Below are 16,755 nucleotides of genomic sequence, written 5' to 3'. Positions count from 1 at the left end.
TCTGGCACCTCACCTGTGACTATCAATGATACAAATATCTCAGTAAGAGGCCCAGTAATCACTTTGCTAGCTTCCTACAGAGTTGTAGGGTACACCTGATCAGGTCCTGAGGATTTATCCACTTTGATGTGTTTCAAGACATCCAGCACTTCCTCCTAGGATCAAATTAAATCTTTCTCTTCCCATTCAACATTCACAGGCAGATACAGCACAGAGTTAGATACAGAGTAAAGCTCCCTCTACACTGTCCCCATCAAACACTCCCAGGACAGGGATAGCACGGGGTTAGATACAGAGTAAAGCTCCCTCTATATCGTCCCCTATCAAACACCCTCAGGACACAGACAGCACAGGGTTAGATACGGTAAAGCTCCCTCAACATTATTCCAGTTCCTGTGCCAGTTGTCCCACGACCTCTCTGAGAGGTTTATCTGATTTGTGGGTTTTTGCTGAAAGGTTTCATTCTGAATGTAAATCAGAAGCAAGGCTCCTTACTTGCACATTGATTCGGTGCTCCGGTTTTTCCATCCCCCGGTTGCCATGGCTGGTCATTGTAGAGGGGAGCGCACCTCTCACAGTGGTCCCCAGCGGTGTTATGCCTGCAGACACACTTGGCATGTACCTAGGCCATAGGAACAGCTGAGAGAGTGATAAAGAATGGACTCCAAAGGAGAAATTAAAACTTTCCGTCCAATTTTAAAAATGCTACATTTCACCAGAAATGTTTTGCTGTCAAAATAAAGGCATGCTGAATGTAATTCATGGTCATCAGTGTGGAATAACTGAGTGGGAAAATTCACTCCATGCATTAGGAATTATCACAACCTTTTTAAATTAACTCATGGGAAGTGGGCATAAGTGGCCACAAGAATGTCTATTGCTTGTCCCTAATTGCAGTTGAGAGTCAACCCCATTGCTGTGCGTCTGGAATCATATGTAGTCCAGACAGGGTAACGATGGAAGATTTCCTTCCCTAAAAGGGCATTAGTGAACTAGATAATTTTCAGACGAATCAACAGGGCATTTATAGTTATAGAGTCATAACCATAGAGTTATCCAGCACAGAAACAGACCCTTCAGTCCAACTCATCCACACCAAGTTCCAAATTAAACTAGTCCCACTTGCTTGTGTTTGGCCTATATCCCTCCAAACCTTTCTGATTCATTGTACTTGTCCAAATGTCTTTTAAAACTTTGTAATTGTACCTGCACCTTCCACTTCTCTGGTAGTTTATCCCACATATGAACCACAGACTGTTAATTACAAACTCTTACTGAATACAAATTCCACTATCTGCCCTGGCGGGATTTGAACTCGGGTCCCCGCGACATTACTGGGGGTTTCTGGATTACTCGACCAGAGACAATGCCATGAGGCCTTGATGAATGATATGTTCCACTCAGCAATTAGCCTCTCGAAAATTCATCTGTGAATTTCAACATCTTGCTGCATTTATGTGACAATTACCCATTAAACCAGCCACAAAAAGTTAAGACTGAAACTTAAAAATGTTATGATTGTACTGAGGTGAACCGGGCCAGGGCAGAGGCTCGGAGAATGAGTTTCCTGATTGGGGCTGTTAATCTGATCCAATCAGGGAGCTCTGGCTGACAGGTATAAACAGGAGTGTCTCTCTTTTTTTAAGAGGAGAAAAAAAATAAACTAATAAACATGAGTGTCTCTGGTTTGATTTAATCCCTGCCCTCCCCTTCACTGTTTGATCACACAGCATTGCCCTTTGATGTGAAGGGCACTGCTTGTCACTGGCCACTCGGGTGTTTCCTTACTTCCTGATGGTAGAATATGAAGAAAGGTTTGTACACCTTCTGTCTTTCACTGTGTCTCACACCTGCACACACACAACATGGGTGCTGAGGAAAAATAAGCACTATCTCAATTATGTGGTTGTGTGGGGCTAGAAAAAACATTTACAAGAGATTTTGAATTTCCTTCATTTAAAAAAAAATAAGCAGGAGTGTCCGAGGTTCTGTTCACTCTGAGAGCTGGCTCTGAGGGAGTTGGATCAGTGTCAGGGACTCTCCACGTGTAGGTAAAGGCTGACTTGGTGATGGGATACCAGCCTCTATGGAGATATTTTAAACAATATGAATCCTTTCTTAATAGGTTAATGCTGCTGTTATACCTCTCCCCACTCCATCATCTCGTTATATCAACATATCTTTCTGTCTTTCAACAGCATCTTCCCACACTGTGACCTCTCCCAAAGGATAAGGGCAGCAGAAAGGTGGGAACACCACCCCACTGCAAGTTTGCCTCCATTCATCATCCTAACTTGGAGAGATAGCGCTGTGCCTTCACCATGTACGGACAGTGTCAGCTTCCCTGAGCTTTCCCTTCTCACCTCAAAAACCACAGCTGGTTTCAAATGGTCCATCAACACGGGAAGGAGAAAGAGGAGGTCACAGCTGCCTACTGAGGAGAGAGTATGTAGCGCCCAGCTTTACTCACCATGGCATGTGTGTTCCTGCTCCTTCGCTTGGCCTCACCTGATGGCTGACACTCCTCAGCGTGCCCGTTACAGAAGCAACTTCCCTGGACAATCAAGTCATAGACTGCGTAATGGGCAAATCTCTGAGGCTTCTCCATCAGTGTCCCAGGCTGACAAGGGCACTCCTGCTGTCTCAGCAAGTGGAGACGGAGATTAGTCAGTTTCATGAGGTCCTGAGCATCCGGACCATAAGGATTTTCAATCCTGTTGGCGGGGGATAAGGCACGGAATATTACCTGCAACACACAGCACAGCATAAAGAATCGTCACTAGCACAGTGCCAGAATGTTCCTGAAACGACACACCTCTTGTCAAAGCTTTACATCCTGCACTCATCAGGACCATGGCAAGAATGCCAAATCTCTCAATGATCACATCAATTTAAACCACAGGAGCAAAGTTGGTTGGCAAGTCAACTCTGATTGGCCAAGGCTTTGCTGTGGACATGTGAAAATACAAATTGGGAATAGGCCATTCGGTCCATCGAACCGGCAGCACCAATTAATAAGATCATTCCCAATCAGATTATAATCTCATATCCACATTCTTACCTGCCCCAGTAGCCTTTCACCCCCCCCACCCCCACTTAAAAGAATCTACCTCTGCCGTAAAACTGTTCAAAGCCTCTGCTTCTGCAGCCTTTGCAGGAAGAGAGTTCCGAAGACTCACGACCTGCAGTGATGACAGCGGTCTCTGATGTAAATGGGCGAATGCTGGTTTGCAAACAGTGAACCCTGCTTCTAGAACTTGTCCACGTCCACAGTCTCTCACGATCTTATACCTTCCAAACAAATCACCTCTTACTTTTCTGGACTCCATCAGATACAAGCTGAGCATGTCAATTCTTTCCTCTTAAGGCATTGTTCCCACACCCCTCCCCCACCCAATTCCAGGTATGAGTCCGATAAAGCTTCTCTGAACTGTTTCCAATGCATTTACATCCATTTGGTCCTTCCTATCCCTGTCAGCTCTTTGAAAAAGCTCTCCAATTATTTCTCACTTCTCTGCTCATATCCCATTGCTCAGGATGTCTTGCATCTGTATAGGGTGCTATGTTATGTTGCATCTGTACACGGTGCTAGTGAGGCCACACCTGGAGTACTGTGTGCAGGTTTAGTCTCTTTACTTGAGAAAGGATGTACTGGCGCAGCAGGGGGTGCAGAGGGGGTTCACTCGGTTGATTCTGGAGTTGAGGGGGTTAGTTTATGACTAGACTGGAATTATGGTTGAGAGGATGTTGCTGGAAAAGCGCAGAGGTTAGGCAGTATCCGAAGAGCAGGAATATCAATGTTTCAGGCCGGAGCCCTTCATCAGGAATGAGGCTGGGAGCCTTGGGGGGGGGGGGGATGGAGAGATAAATGGGAGGGAGGGGTGGGGCTGGGGAGAAGGTAGCTGAGAGTGCAATAGGCGGATGGAGGTGGGGGTAAAGGTGATAGGTCGGAGAGGAGGGTGGAGCAGATAGATGGGAAGGGAGATTGACAGGTAGGACAGGTCATGAGGATGGTGCTAGCTGGAAGGTTGGAACTAGGGTAAGGTGGGGGGAGGGGAAATGAGGAAACTGGTGAAGTCCACATTGATGCCCTGGGGTTGGAGGGTCCCGAGGCGGAGAATAAGGTGTTCTTCCTCCGGAGGCATGTGGTGAGGGAGTGGCGATGTCTCCTATACTGGGATTATATTCATTGGAATTTAGAAGAATGAGGAGATCTTATAGAAACATATAAAAGTATAAAGGGAATAAGATTAGATTAGATTACTTACAATGTGGAAACAGGCCTTTCAGCCCAACAAGTCCACACCGACCACCATCCACAAACACCCACTCCCTCCCCCACCGACACTCAGTAACAGCAGTGTGTACCAGCTACAAGATGCACTGCAGAAACTCACCAAAGATCCTCAGACAGTACCTTCCAAATCCGCTACCACTTCCATCTAGAAGGACAAGGGTAGCAGATACATGGGAACACCACCCCCGGCAAGTTGCCCTCCTAGACCTCACTATCCTGACTTGGAAATATTTGTGGGCGGCACGGTGGCACAGTGGTTAGCACTGCTGCCTCACAGCGCCTGTAGACCCGGGTTCAATTCCCGACTCAGGCGACTGACTGTGTGGAGTTTGCACGTTCTCCCCGTGTCTGTGTGGGTTTCCTCCGGGTGCTCCGGTTTCCTCCCACAGTCCAAAGATGTGCGGGTCAGGTGAATTGGCTAAGTTAAATTGCCCGTAGTGTTAGGTAAGGGGTAAATGTAGGGGTATGGGTGGGTTGCGCTTCGGCGGGTCGGTGTGGACTTGTTGGGCCGAAGGGCCTGTTTCCACACTGTAAATCTAATCTAATCTAATCTAAATCACCGTTCCTTCAGTATCGCTGGGTCAGAATTCTGGAATTCCCTCCCTCAGGCCATTGTGGGTCTACCTACAGCCCATGGACTGCAGCAGGTCAAGAAGGTAGCTCCCTAGTTGCCCCCTTGAGAAGGTGGGGGTGAGCTGCCTTCTTGACCCGCTGCAGTCCATGTGCTGTAGGTAGACCCACAATGCCCTGAGGGAGGGAGTTCCATGATTGTGACCCAGCGACAGTTAAATAACAGCAATATATTTCCAAGTCAGTTCAGTGAAGGACTTGGAGGGGAACCTGCAGGGGGTGGTGTTCCCATGTACCTGCTGCCCTTGTCCTTCTGGATGGAAGTGGTGGCGGGTTTGGAAGGTGAGTAGTTTGTTGTCATCTAAGCCTTTTCCTCTGGATTCCAAGTCCTAGCGGTCAGTGTTTGAGGATCGACCATGGGAGAGTATAAACTGAAGAGGCACATGTCTTTAATAACAAGAAAGTTTAATATGTTGCAAGCAAACTGTTTAAAGATGTTATTACACACCTCTGGAGCAGGTGGGACTTGACATCAGGCCTCCTGGCTCAGAGATACAGACATTATCGCTGAACCATGAAAACCTTTGTGGAATAATTAATATTTTTAATCAATCTGTTACAGAAATGTTATGACTTGAGGGACTTGAACCCCAGACCCTCTAGCCCCAGAAATAGAGATACCACCACACTGCCATAATAATTTTTATAGTAATTGTGAAAGACTCCCAGGAGCTGTGCGCACTACACCTGCTCCCGTTGACAGTGCAGAGAACCCGAGACTTCATCAGATTGGGCAGAGTCTAATGTAACATAAACATTAACCCTTTCTGAACCATTGCCTTATTTTTGTATTTCCCTTAAATGCTGAAGTGCTTTCACACAAACCCAAACAGTAACCATTACCTTATACAACAGTGGGATCGTCTTCTCAGTGTTCCTTTGTCCCTCAAATAGGTTGAGATGATGGTCTGGAAGGGCCAGTCGAAGGTGCCTTTGCAAGTGTGAGAGTTTCTCAGTTTCCAGCTTCGCTGCACTCTGACAAAATCTCACTCACAAGGAGCAAGCCAACTGCCCACTCACTTGGGCTCCAAGCGTCGTGGCTTCAATCTTCTCAACATTTGACAGGAGGAAGTTTCATCCCATCCGGTTTTGGACATAAAACAAGCAGCGAGTCAGAGAGAGGACAGGAGTCAGGAGAGGTGGGGGGTGAGTGAGAGCTGGACATCGTCAGTGTCTGTGTGAAAACCTACACTATCCTATTTAACAATGTCAACAAGGTCCAACCCAAGCTGAGAATGAGGAAGGGCCCCAGTGGGTGTTGGAGCAGGGAGAGAAATCACTGCAGGTTTAGACAGTTAAAGGTGCCAAGACATAGAGATATACAAAACAGAAGAGTAGGCCATTCGGCCCTTTGAGCCTACCCCACCATTCAATGTGATTGTGGTCTGGAGCTGAACCTTTTTTTAAAATCCACTCACGGGAAATGGGTGTCACTGGCTAGATCAGCATTTATTGCCCATCCCTAATTGCCCAGAGGGCAGTTAAGAGTCAACCACATCACTGTGGGTCTGGAGTCACATGTAGGCCAGACCAGATAAGGATGGTCATCAGTGAAGCAGGTGAGTTTTTCCCAAGAATTGAGAATGGTTTCACAGTCTATTAGACTCTCACTTCCAGACTTTACAGAATTCAAATTAAACCACCTGCTGTGGTGGGATTCGAACCTGGGTCTCTGGATTAACCTGGTTTAGTGATAATACCACTAGGTCATTGTCTCCCCTCCTCCACCTCGTAGAAGCATTACATCAAACAGCATTTTGTATTGATGGAGACTTGATCCAAGTTTTAGGGAGTGAATTAAAGTAGGAGAAAGGGATAGAGAGAAGGAAAGGCTGTAAAGGGAATGCAAGACCTTGTTTCTAGCTGGTTATGGGCTTGGTCGCCAATGCTGGAGCAATTAAAATCAGAGATGTACTAAAGAGCAATATGAGGGGACAGCAGAGATGACAGAAGGCTGTAGGTTGGAGATGGCAGAGGGAGCAGATCATAGAATTGCTACAGTGCAGAAAAAGGCCATTTGGCCCATTGAATCCACACCAATCCTCCAAACAGAATCCCATCAGACCAAGCTTTCCACCTATCCCTGTGACCCTGAGTTTCCCTTGGCCAATCCACCCTAACCTGCACATCTTTGGAATGTGGGAGGAAACTAGAGCACCCAGGGGAAACCCACACAGACACGGGCAGAACATGCAAACTCCACACAGAGAGTCATCCAAGGATGGGATTGAACCCAGGTCACTGGAGCTATGAGGCAGCAGCACTAAACACTGAGCCACCATGTCACCCCAGACTAAAGTTAAGGCCAGTGTGAGACTTGAAAATCTGGATGACAATTTTAAAATCAGTTTAGAACATAAAATGATGAATGGAGATTTCCTGCATTCTTTGATTTTATTCAACACTTGAAAAACCTCCCTGGTTGTCACTCATTGTAAACTGGATTAATGTTTTGTGATGTTGCCTGCAATGGACAATGTATGATTCTGCTGCTATGACAGGTCCATGTGGAACCCAGTCCATCCCATTAAAGTCAAAGACTCAATGGTGAACATGGTCAGTTAGAGTTCAGTTCCACAGAGCACAAGCTCAGCTCAATGTAACGTTAGGTTTTTTTTTTAACATTTTCACCCAGTGACTGGGTCAGGCACTTGAGTGTGCTCGAAGCATGTTCAGTCGAGGAGTTCAAAAGAGAATTCACTCAGTATCAAAGGATGAATAATTTCAGATTTGGGAAAGATGTGGTACCAGCTAAACTATTCTCCCAGGTATCATGGGCATAACAGTGTCTTGCTATGTTATAACTACTGTTTGGCACAATGGTTAGCACTGCTGCCTCACAGCACCAAGGACCCGAGTTTGATTTCAGCCTCAGGTGACTGTGTGTGTGTGTGTGTGTGTGTGTGTGTGTGTGTGTGTGTGTGTGTGTATCCAAAGACGTGCAGGTTAGGTAAATTAGCCATGCTAAATTGCCCAAAGTGTCCAGGTGCATTAGTCAGGGGTAAATGTGGACTAATACAGTAGGGGAATGGGTCCCCTACTGGAAACTCAAAGGATTAAAGGAGACAATTTACAAATAAAATCAGCAGGTTTGGAAAGTGATGTCCAGAGGGATAAAGGTGGATGTTGAGACCTGCAAAACATTAGTGGATGTATGCTGTAGTTCGCTAGGCAAAGCCTCTGGACTGACATAATGGGCGTTTGTTTCCTTTAGCACATTGAGCTGTGGTGACTTGCTTTAGATGTTTATGTGCCTCTCAGTCGGAATGATTCAGAGCTGGGAGCTGAAAGCAGCACCCTCTGTCTCTCAGAGAACTAAACCTGACAAAGTTTCAAACACAGCATCAGGAATCCTAGCTGTACCCAGCTGAATCTGAAATCTAACCTGAAGATGTTGCCATTATTCTGTGACTGTCAGTGATCAGATCACGGTGATGGGCTGAGGATGTAACTGATTAACAAGCTCACCACCTGCTACAACAACAGCCTTGCCATTTCCATCCCAGCCAATAGCACTGGTTAGATCGATAAAGGAGAAGGGGTTTATGGGTTCACACACCTGATGTTAGACCATAAGACAGAGGAGCAGAAATTAGGCCATTCAGCCCATCAAGCCGGCTCCACCATTCAATCATGGCTGATACGTTTCTCAAACCATTCTCCCGCTTTCTCCCCATAACCCTCGATCATCAAGAACCTATCTATCTCAGTCTTAAATATACTCAATGACCTGGCCTCCACAATCTTCTGTGGCAATGAATTCCATAGATTCCCCACTCTCTGGCTGAAGAAGTGTCTTTCATTCTTGGGACCATTCTCATGAACTTCCTCTGAACACGCTCCAGGGCCAGTACATCCTCCGTGAGATATGGGGCCCAAAACTGTGCACAATACTCCAAACATAGTCTGACCAGAGCCTTATCGAGCCTCAGAAGTACACCCCTGCTTTTATATTCAAGTCCTCTCAAAATAAATGCCACCATTGCATTTGCCTTCCTAAATACTGATTCAACCTGCAAGTTTACCTTGAGAGAATCCTGGACTAGAATTCCCAAGTCTCTTTACACTTCAGATTTCAGAAACTTCTCTCCATTTAGGAAACAGTCCATGTCTCTATTGTTCTGACCAAAGTGCATGACCTCACACTTTCTCATGTTGGACTCCATCTGCCACTTGTTTGCCCACTCTCCCAACCTGTTCAAATCCTTCTGCAGCCCCCCGTCTCCTCAATACTACCTGTCCCTCTAACTATTTTTGTATTGTCTGTAAACTTAGCCAGAATACCCTCAGTTCCTTCATTAAGATCGTTAGTGTATAAAGTGAAAAGTTGTGGTCTCAACACTGAGCCTTGCAAAACAGCACGAGTGACTGGCTGCCATACTGAGAAGGAGCCTTTTATCCCCACTCTCTGCTTTCTACCAGACAGCCAAACGTCTACCAATGCTAGCACCGTGCTTCTAACACCATGGGCCCTTATAGTACTCAGCAGCCTCCTGTGCCACACCTTGTCAAAGGCCTTTTTGAATTCCAGGTGGGTAACATCTATTGGCTCTCCTTGGTCTAACCTGCGTGTTACTTCCTTAAAGAATTTGAGCAGGTTAGTCAGGCATGACCTCCCCTTGATGAAGCCATGCTGACTTTGCCCTATTTTACCGTACACTTCCATGTATTCAGAAATCTCATCCTTCACAATGGATTCCAGGATCTTACACCCAACTGACGTTGGTCTAATTGGTTTGCAATTAAACAGGGGTGTCACGTGAGCGATTTTGCAACCTCCGGGACCCTCCCGAATACTAGTGATTCATGAAAGAAAGGTCACCACTAATGTCTCCACTATCTCTTCAACTATCTCCGTTAGAACTCTGGGGTGTAGTCCATCTGGTCCAGGTGGCTTATCCACCTTCAGACCATTCCATTTTTCTAGCACCTTCTCCTTGATAATGGCCACTATATGACTGGTCAGATGGTGATGTAGTGGGAATGTCATGGAATGGGTAACCAGGAAATACACTGTTCAACGTTGTATCTGATAAATAGCACTTTCAACAGTGCTGTGTTCCCCCAGCGCTAACCCTCCTACAGCGTGGCGCTCCCTTAGCGCTGACCTTCCAACAGCGTGGTGCTCCCGCAGTGCTGACCCTCCGACAACATGGCGCTCCTTCAGCACAGACCCTGCGACAATACGGCACTCCCTCAATACTGACTCTCTGACACTCCCTCAGTGCTGACCCTGCGACAATGCAGCACTCCCTCAGCACTGACACTGCAGCACTCCCTCAGGGCTGACCCTCCGACAGTGCGACACTACCCAAGCGCTAACCCTCCAACAGTGCAGCGCTCCCTCAGTACTGACCCTCTGAAAGTGTGGTGCTCCCTCAGTGCTGACCCTGCGACAGTGCGGCACTCCCTCAGTACTGAACTGCGGCACTCCCTCAGTGCTGACCCCGTGACAATGCGGCACTCCCTCAGCACTGACCCTCCGACAGCACGGCACTCCCTCAGCACGGACCCTCAATAGCGCAGCACTCCCTCAGCATTGACCCTTCGACACTGCAGCACTCCCTCAGCACTGACCTTTCGACACTGCAGCACTCCCTCAGCACTGACCTTTCGACAGCGTGGCGATCCCTCGGCACTTCCCTCCAACAGTGTGGCGCTCCCTCAGCACTGTCCCTCCGACAGTGCGGCACTCCCCCAGCATTGACCCTCCGACACTGCAGCACTCCCTCAACACTGACCTTTCGACAGCTTGGCGATCCCTCAGTACTGACCCTCTGACAGTGTGGCGCTCCCTCAGCACTGTCCCTCCGGCAGTGCGGCACTCCCTCAGTACTATCCCTCCAACAGTGCGGCACTCCCTCAGTACTGACCCTCTGACAGTGCGGCACTCCGTCAGCACTGACCCTCCGACAGTGCGGCACTCCCTCAGCACTGACCCTCCAACAGTGCGACACTCCCTCAGCGCTGACCCTCCACAGTGTGGCACTCCCTCAGCATTGACCCTCCGACAATGCAACACTCCCTTAGCACTGACACTCCGACACTGCAGCACTCCCTCAGCACTGACCCTCCGACAGTGTGGCACTCCCTCAGCACTGACCCTCCGACAGTGCGACACTCCCTCAGCGCTGACCCTCCGACAGTGAGGCACTCCCACAGCACTGACCCTCCGACAATGCAACACTCCCTTAGCACTGACCCTCTGACACTGCAGCACTCCCTCAGCACTGACCCTCCAACAGTGCGGCACTCCCTCAGTGCTGACCCTCCGACAATGCAACACTCCCTCAGCACTGACCCTCTGACAATGCAACACTCCCTCAGCACTGACCCTCCGACACTGCAGCACTCCCTCAGCACTGACATAGCACTAACATAGCAAAGATAAGTGAGAAAACGAAGGACTGGGAAGCTTTTAAAGAACAACAGAGGATTACTAAGAAGGAAATATGCAGAGAAAAAATGAGGTATGAAGGTAAACTGGCCAAAAATATAAAGGAGGATAGTAAAAGCTTTTTTAGGTATGTGAAAGGCAAAAAAATGGTTAAGACTAAAATTGGGCCCTTGAAGACAGAAACAGGGGAATATATTACGGGGAACAAAGAAATGGCAGAAGAATTGAATTGGTACTTCAGATCTGTGTTCACTGGGGAAGACACAAGCAATCTCCCTGAGGTAACAGTGGCTGAAGGACCTGAACTTAAGGGAATTTATATTTGCCAGGAATTGGTGTTGGAGAGACTGTTAGGTCTGAAGGTTGATAAGTCCCCGGGGCCTGATGGTCTACATCCCAGGGTACTGAAGAAGGTGGCTCGAGAAATCATGGATGCGTTGGTGATTACTTTCCAGAGTTCAGTAGATTCGGGGTCGGTTCCTGTGGATTGGAGGGTGGCTAATGTTGTACCACTTTTTAAGAAAGGTGGGAGAGAGAAAGCAGGAAATTATAGACCAGTCAGCCTGACCTCAGTGGTGGGAAAGATGCTGGAGTCTATTATAAAGGATAAAATCACGACACATCTGGATAGTAGTAACAGGATAGGTCAGAGTCAACATGGATTTATGAAGGGGAAATCATGCTTGACTAATCTTCTGGAATTTTTTGAGGATGTAACTCTGAAGATGGACGAGGGAGATCCAGTAGATGTAGTATACCTGGACTTTCAGAAAGCCTTTGATAAAGTCCCACACAGGAGGTTAGTGTGCAAACTTAGGGCTCATGGTATTGGGGGCAAAGTACTAACTTGGATTGAAAATTGGTTGGCTGACAGGAAACAAAGAGTAGTGATAAACGGCTCCATTTCGGAATGGCAGGCAGTGACCAGTGGGGTACCACAGGGATCAGTGCTGGGACTGCAGCTTTTTACAATATATATTAATGATATAGAAGATGACATTAGTAATAACATTAGCAAATTTGCTGATGATACTAAGCTGGGTGGCAGGGTGAAATGTGAGGAGGATGTTAGGAGATAACAGGGTGACCTGGACAGGTTAGGTGAGTGGTCAGATGCAGTTTAATGTGGATAAATGTATGGCTATCCACTTTGGTGGCAAGAACAGGAAGGCAGATTACTACCTCAATGGAATCAATTTCGGTAAAGGGGCAGTACAGAGAGATCTGGGTGTTCTTGTACACCAGTCAATGAAGGTCAGCATGCAGGTACAGCAGGTAGTGAAGAAGGCTAATAGGGTGCTGGCCTTCATAACAAGAGGGATTGAGTATAGAAGCAAAGAGGTTCTTCTGCAGCTGTACAGGGCCCTGGTGAGACCGCACCTGGAGTGCTGTGTGCAGTTCTGGTCTCCAAATTTGAGGAAAGACATTCTGGCTATTGAGGGAGTGCAGCGTAGGTTCACGAGGTCAATTCCTGGAATGGCAGGATTACCTTACACTGAAAGACTGAAGCGACTGGGCTTGTATACCCTTGAGTTTAGAAGACTGAGAGGGGATCTGATTGAGACATATAAGATTATTAAAGGATTGGACACTCTGGCAGCAGGAAACATGTTTCCGCTGATGGGTGAGTGCCGAACCAGAGGACACAGCTTAAAAATACGGGGTAGACCATTTAGGACAGAGATGAGGAGAAACGTCTTCACCCAGAGAGTGGTGGTGTGTGGAATGCTCTGCCCCAGAGGGCAGTGGAGGCCCAGTCTCTGGATTCATTTAAGAAAGAGGTGGATAGAGCTCTCAAGGATCGTGGAATCAAGGGTTATGGAGATAAGGCAGGAACAGGATACTGATTAAAGGATGATCAGCCATGATCATATTGAATGGTGGTGCGGGCTTGAAGGGCAGAATGGCCTATTCCTGCACCTATGGTCTATTGACCCTCCGACACTGTGGCACTCCCTCAGGACTGACCCTCTGACACTGCGGCACTCCCTCAGTATTCGCTTATTTCGGAAATTCCGCTGTGGGTGACCTGTCAGTTTTGAGAAGGTCTTACCTCGCCATTGGTGCAGGGCAGTGGGTTGGAATATCTGGAAGTGCAGAGTGAGTTCTCCAGCTCGGAGTCATCCACCATCCCGAACGTCTCTGTACAATTCCTGGAAAAATACTTGTAGGGTCTCCAACTTCTGCCAAAGTCCTGCGAGCGCTCCAGTACCATGACTGCCGGCCTGGGCGACTTAAACACCAGGACGACGTGCGTCAAGTAGAATTCAGTTTCCAAATCCAGGCGGATCTCTTCCCTGGGCACTCCTTGGGCAGACTGCCACCAGCTATTCCGGTGATGGAAGGAGCTGTCTGTCATGTCGGAAGCCTGGTGGGAATATCCTGGCTGCTTGGCATTGCACTTGGAGCAGGTTGTGTGCGTGCAGATGGAGGCCAGGTCTCTGGGAGCCTCCCTGTTGAGGAAGGAGCAGTATAACTCCACTCCATTGACACCGCATGTTGTTAAAGTCTGCACTGACCTCCCGATGACCAGGTTCCCCACTGAAGGGTTGCAGGACTGTCCCTCGCATCGTAATGTTTGTGCCTTCCGCCTGTCTGACATTGAGGTGAGAGAAAAGTTACTGATGTACAGAGCCTGTCATTTTAATCTTTCTACACTTCTAATTATGGGCTGAAATAAGAATAGCATTCTTTTTAAAACCGAGGAAGGCTGCACGTTTTTAAAGCAAGTGACCCAACCCTCGGTGTGAAACAGAGTTGATACGTTGTTTGGAATATCTGGTCAGCATGGACGAGTTGGACTGAAGGGGCTGTTCATCTCTATGGCTCTATTCCTAGTCTGCCCCTCAATATATTTACAGTCTAACTTCCTTCTATGCTTGTAGAACTGGAGGCAAGGGGTTGTGAGCAAATGGAGCTTTGGTTAGTACAAGCAGCTGATTGGCCAGTGGACTCGTCCAGTTATCAAATGATTTCTGGGTGGGAATAACTTTGTAATTGGCTCTCAGGTAGCTGAATAACCAGGGGCTGTGAACCAGAGAGGGAGATGCTTTCAGACCTTCAGCCACTTCAAACTTAAGAAAACCAGTTTATTATTCCTCTTTGAACTGGAGAAACGTGCAGCTCAGCCGAGACTGGGTGACTATAATCGCCACGTGGATTGGGTTAGTCAAATTAGCAGAGATAGCCATGAGGAAGAATTCAGAGAGTATATTTGGGATCTTTCCAAGAACAGTACATTGTCATTGCACCAGAGATTAGTTGGGACTGTGTAACAAGACAGACTTAATAATTGATCTCAGTCTAAAAGATCCCCTAGGAAACAGTGATCATAACATGGTAAAATTTAACATTCAGTTTTTGAAGGAGGAACCTGGGTCAGAAACAACTGTGCTAATCTTAAATAAGGGAAACGACAATGGAATGAGGGCAGAGTCAACTGGAGTGGATTGGGATGGAGATAAGCATTATTAATATTATTATTATTATTATTAATGACCAATAGACTGTTTTTCTTTCCCACAATCAACACCTTTTCCTGATTTACTCTGTTCGACAGTATAACTACTGTCAAATGGTTTAGGGGCTTATAGTTTATTAAAATCATCACAGTCCCAGAGGAGTACTGTCTCATTAGAGAGAGATGGCTTGGGGGTGGTTTAGCCTCAGGGGAGGGGAGAGGTTGAGAAGGAGATTGTTTTGTAGTAACTTTAGCTAGTGTAGGAATTGAAACCATTCTGCATCACAGACCAACCATCCAGCCAACGGAGCTAACAATTCCCATGGTGCCTTTACGTGTATATGTCTGTTTCAGTCTGTCTGTCTTCACCCCTCCCTTTCCCTCTCTTATATCTCTGTATTTCCGTATTGCTGAACCTTGTTCATTGTGCTGTTGTTTACCCAGTCTCTTTTCCTTTTTGGGATTCTGAATTCCTTTCGCTGTGGGATTGTCTTCCTCTCAACTCTCATTCTGTTTCTATTTTCTTCTTTCTTTTCCCACATCTTTCTGTCTTCACACTCCCAGAACTAGAGGGCAGAGGTTTAGGGTGAGAGGGGAAAGATATAAAAGAGACCTAAGGGGCAACTTTTTCATGTAGAGGGTGGTACGTGTATGGAATGAGCTGCCAGAGGATGTGGTGGAGGCTGGTACAATTGCAACATTTAAAAGGCATTTGGATGGGTATATGAACAGGAAGGGTTTTGGAGGGATATGGGCCGGGTGCTGGCAGATGGAACTAGATTAGGTTAGGATATCTGGTCAGCATGGACGAGTTGGACTGAAGGGTCTGATTCCATGCTGTACATTTTTATGACTCAATGGCTCTATTCCTATTCTCCTCAATATATTTCTATGCTCGTAGATCACTGGCAAATCCAGAGGGCAGTCAATAAGGAGTTTAAATAGATCACAAAGCCTTTTTTCAAAGCAAACTTGAGATTAGGGAATCACTTCAACATTTTAACAATGTGTCAGTAAATGATTTTGGTTAAATTTTACTTAACTTTGCCTTTTCTGAGGTTAAAAGACTTATACTCAATGTGACAGGAAAATCCTAATTTCTGCCATCAGCCCCACAGCTGCAAAGGGATTATATTATTGTGATGTGTCTGATCAACAGCTCAACACTAAAACCAAGAATATTTAACCTAGCTCTATCCCACGTAATCTCAAACTGCATCTGACATTCTCTCATTAATAATGGTCTGACTGATTACACAATCATTATACATAAATGGATGTAGAGAATTCCACCACAAATGCAAGTTCATACAATAGTGTGCAACTAGAAGTGAAACAAGTTTTTATTTAGGAGCAGATTACTGCAGATGCTGGAATCTGTACTGAAAACACAAAAAAAAAGGAGATCGCAGTGGGACCAAGCAGCATCCATGTAGAGAGTATAAGCTAATGTTTTGAGTCCATATGACTCTTCATCAGTGCTGATGTGAGTGTTGAGGGGGCAATATTTCATTTTAACATGCTTAAACAAGAATGTGGAGATTATATAAGGGAAGGTAGTTTATACTCAATGTTAGCAGAAATCGTGTAACCAAATCCATATTCACTGATAATTACAGATTGTTTATTTGATTGTAATACATACACAACATGTTATTGTATACTTGGACAACAGAAAGATATTTGGAAGAAACATAGACAGTGTTGGTAATGAAGTTATCAGTTTAAATCTTTATTTACAATATGGGAATGGTTCAGTATCGCACTGCTCATGAGGGCTGGAGGATCAGAGGCTTGAAATGTCAGGATTTCAGAACTGGAATAAATAAACAGTGTCAGGAGTGGAGGGGACCGTGCACCCAGGTAAATATTGGAAATGAGCAAAGGCACATGTTTTAAAATATTCTCACCATTCAGAGAGTGAAGTTGAATGGTTCCACCCACCCCTCCCCCCCATCCCCCACCCCCCCA

At 46.5% G+C, this 16,755-nt stretch overlaps 1 protein-coding gene across 1 annotated transcript in view; it reads right to left on the bottom strand.

Moving 5' to 3' along the window:
• Positions 1 to 16,755, bottom strand: part of si:dkey-202e22.2 (netrin-4) — a 41,835-nt gene that overhangs the window by 23,303 nt on the left and 1,777 nt on the right. The window contains exons 2-4 of the mRNA XM_060835299.1: positions 13,378 to 13,919; positions 2,471 to 2,746; positions 496 to 622 (exon numbers count right to left, since the gene is read on the bottom strand). Coding sequence (XP_060691282.1) covers positions 496 to 622; positions 2,471 to 2,746; positions 13,378 to 13,919 — 945 coding nt within the window. The remainder of the gene's footprint in view (positions 1 to 495; positions 623 to 2,470; positions 2,747 to 13,377; positions 13,920 to 16,755) is intronic.

The sequence above is a fragment of the Hemiscyllium ocellatum genome, chromosome 14, assembly GCF_020745735.1.
Source record: "Hemiscyllium ocellatum isolate sHemOce1 chromosome 14, sHemOce1.pat.X.cur, whole genome shotgun sequence".
In the NCBI taxonomy this organism is placed as follows: Eukaryota; Metazoa; Chordata; class Chondrichthyes; order Orectolobiformes; family Hemiscylliidae; genus Hemiscyllium; species Hemiscyllium ocellatum.
Note: the sequence above shows the minus strand (reverse complement) of the source record. Positions and strands in the feature narration are given on the sequence as shown.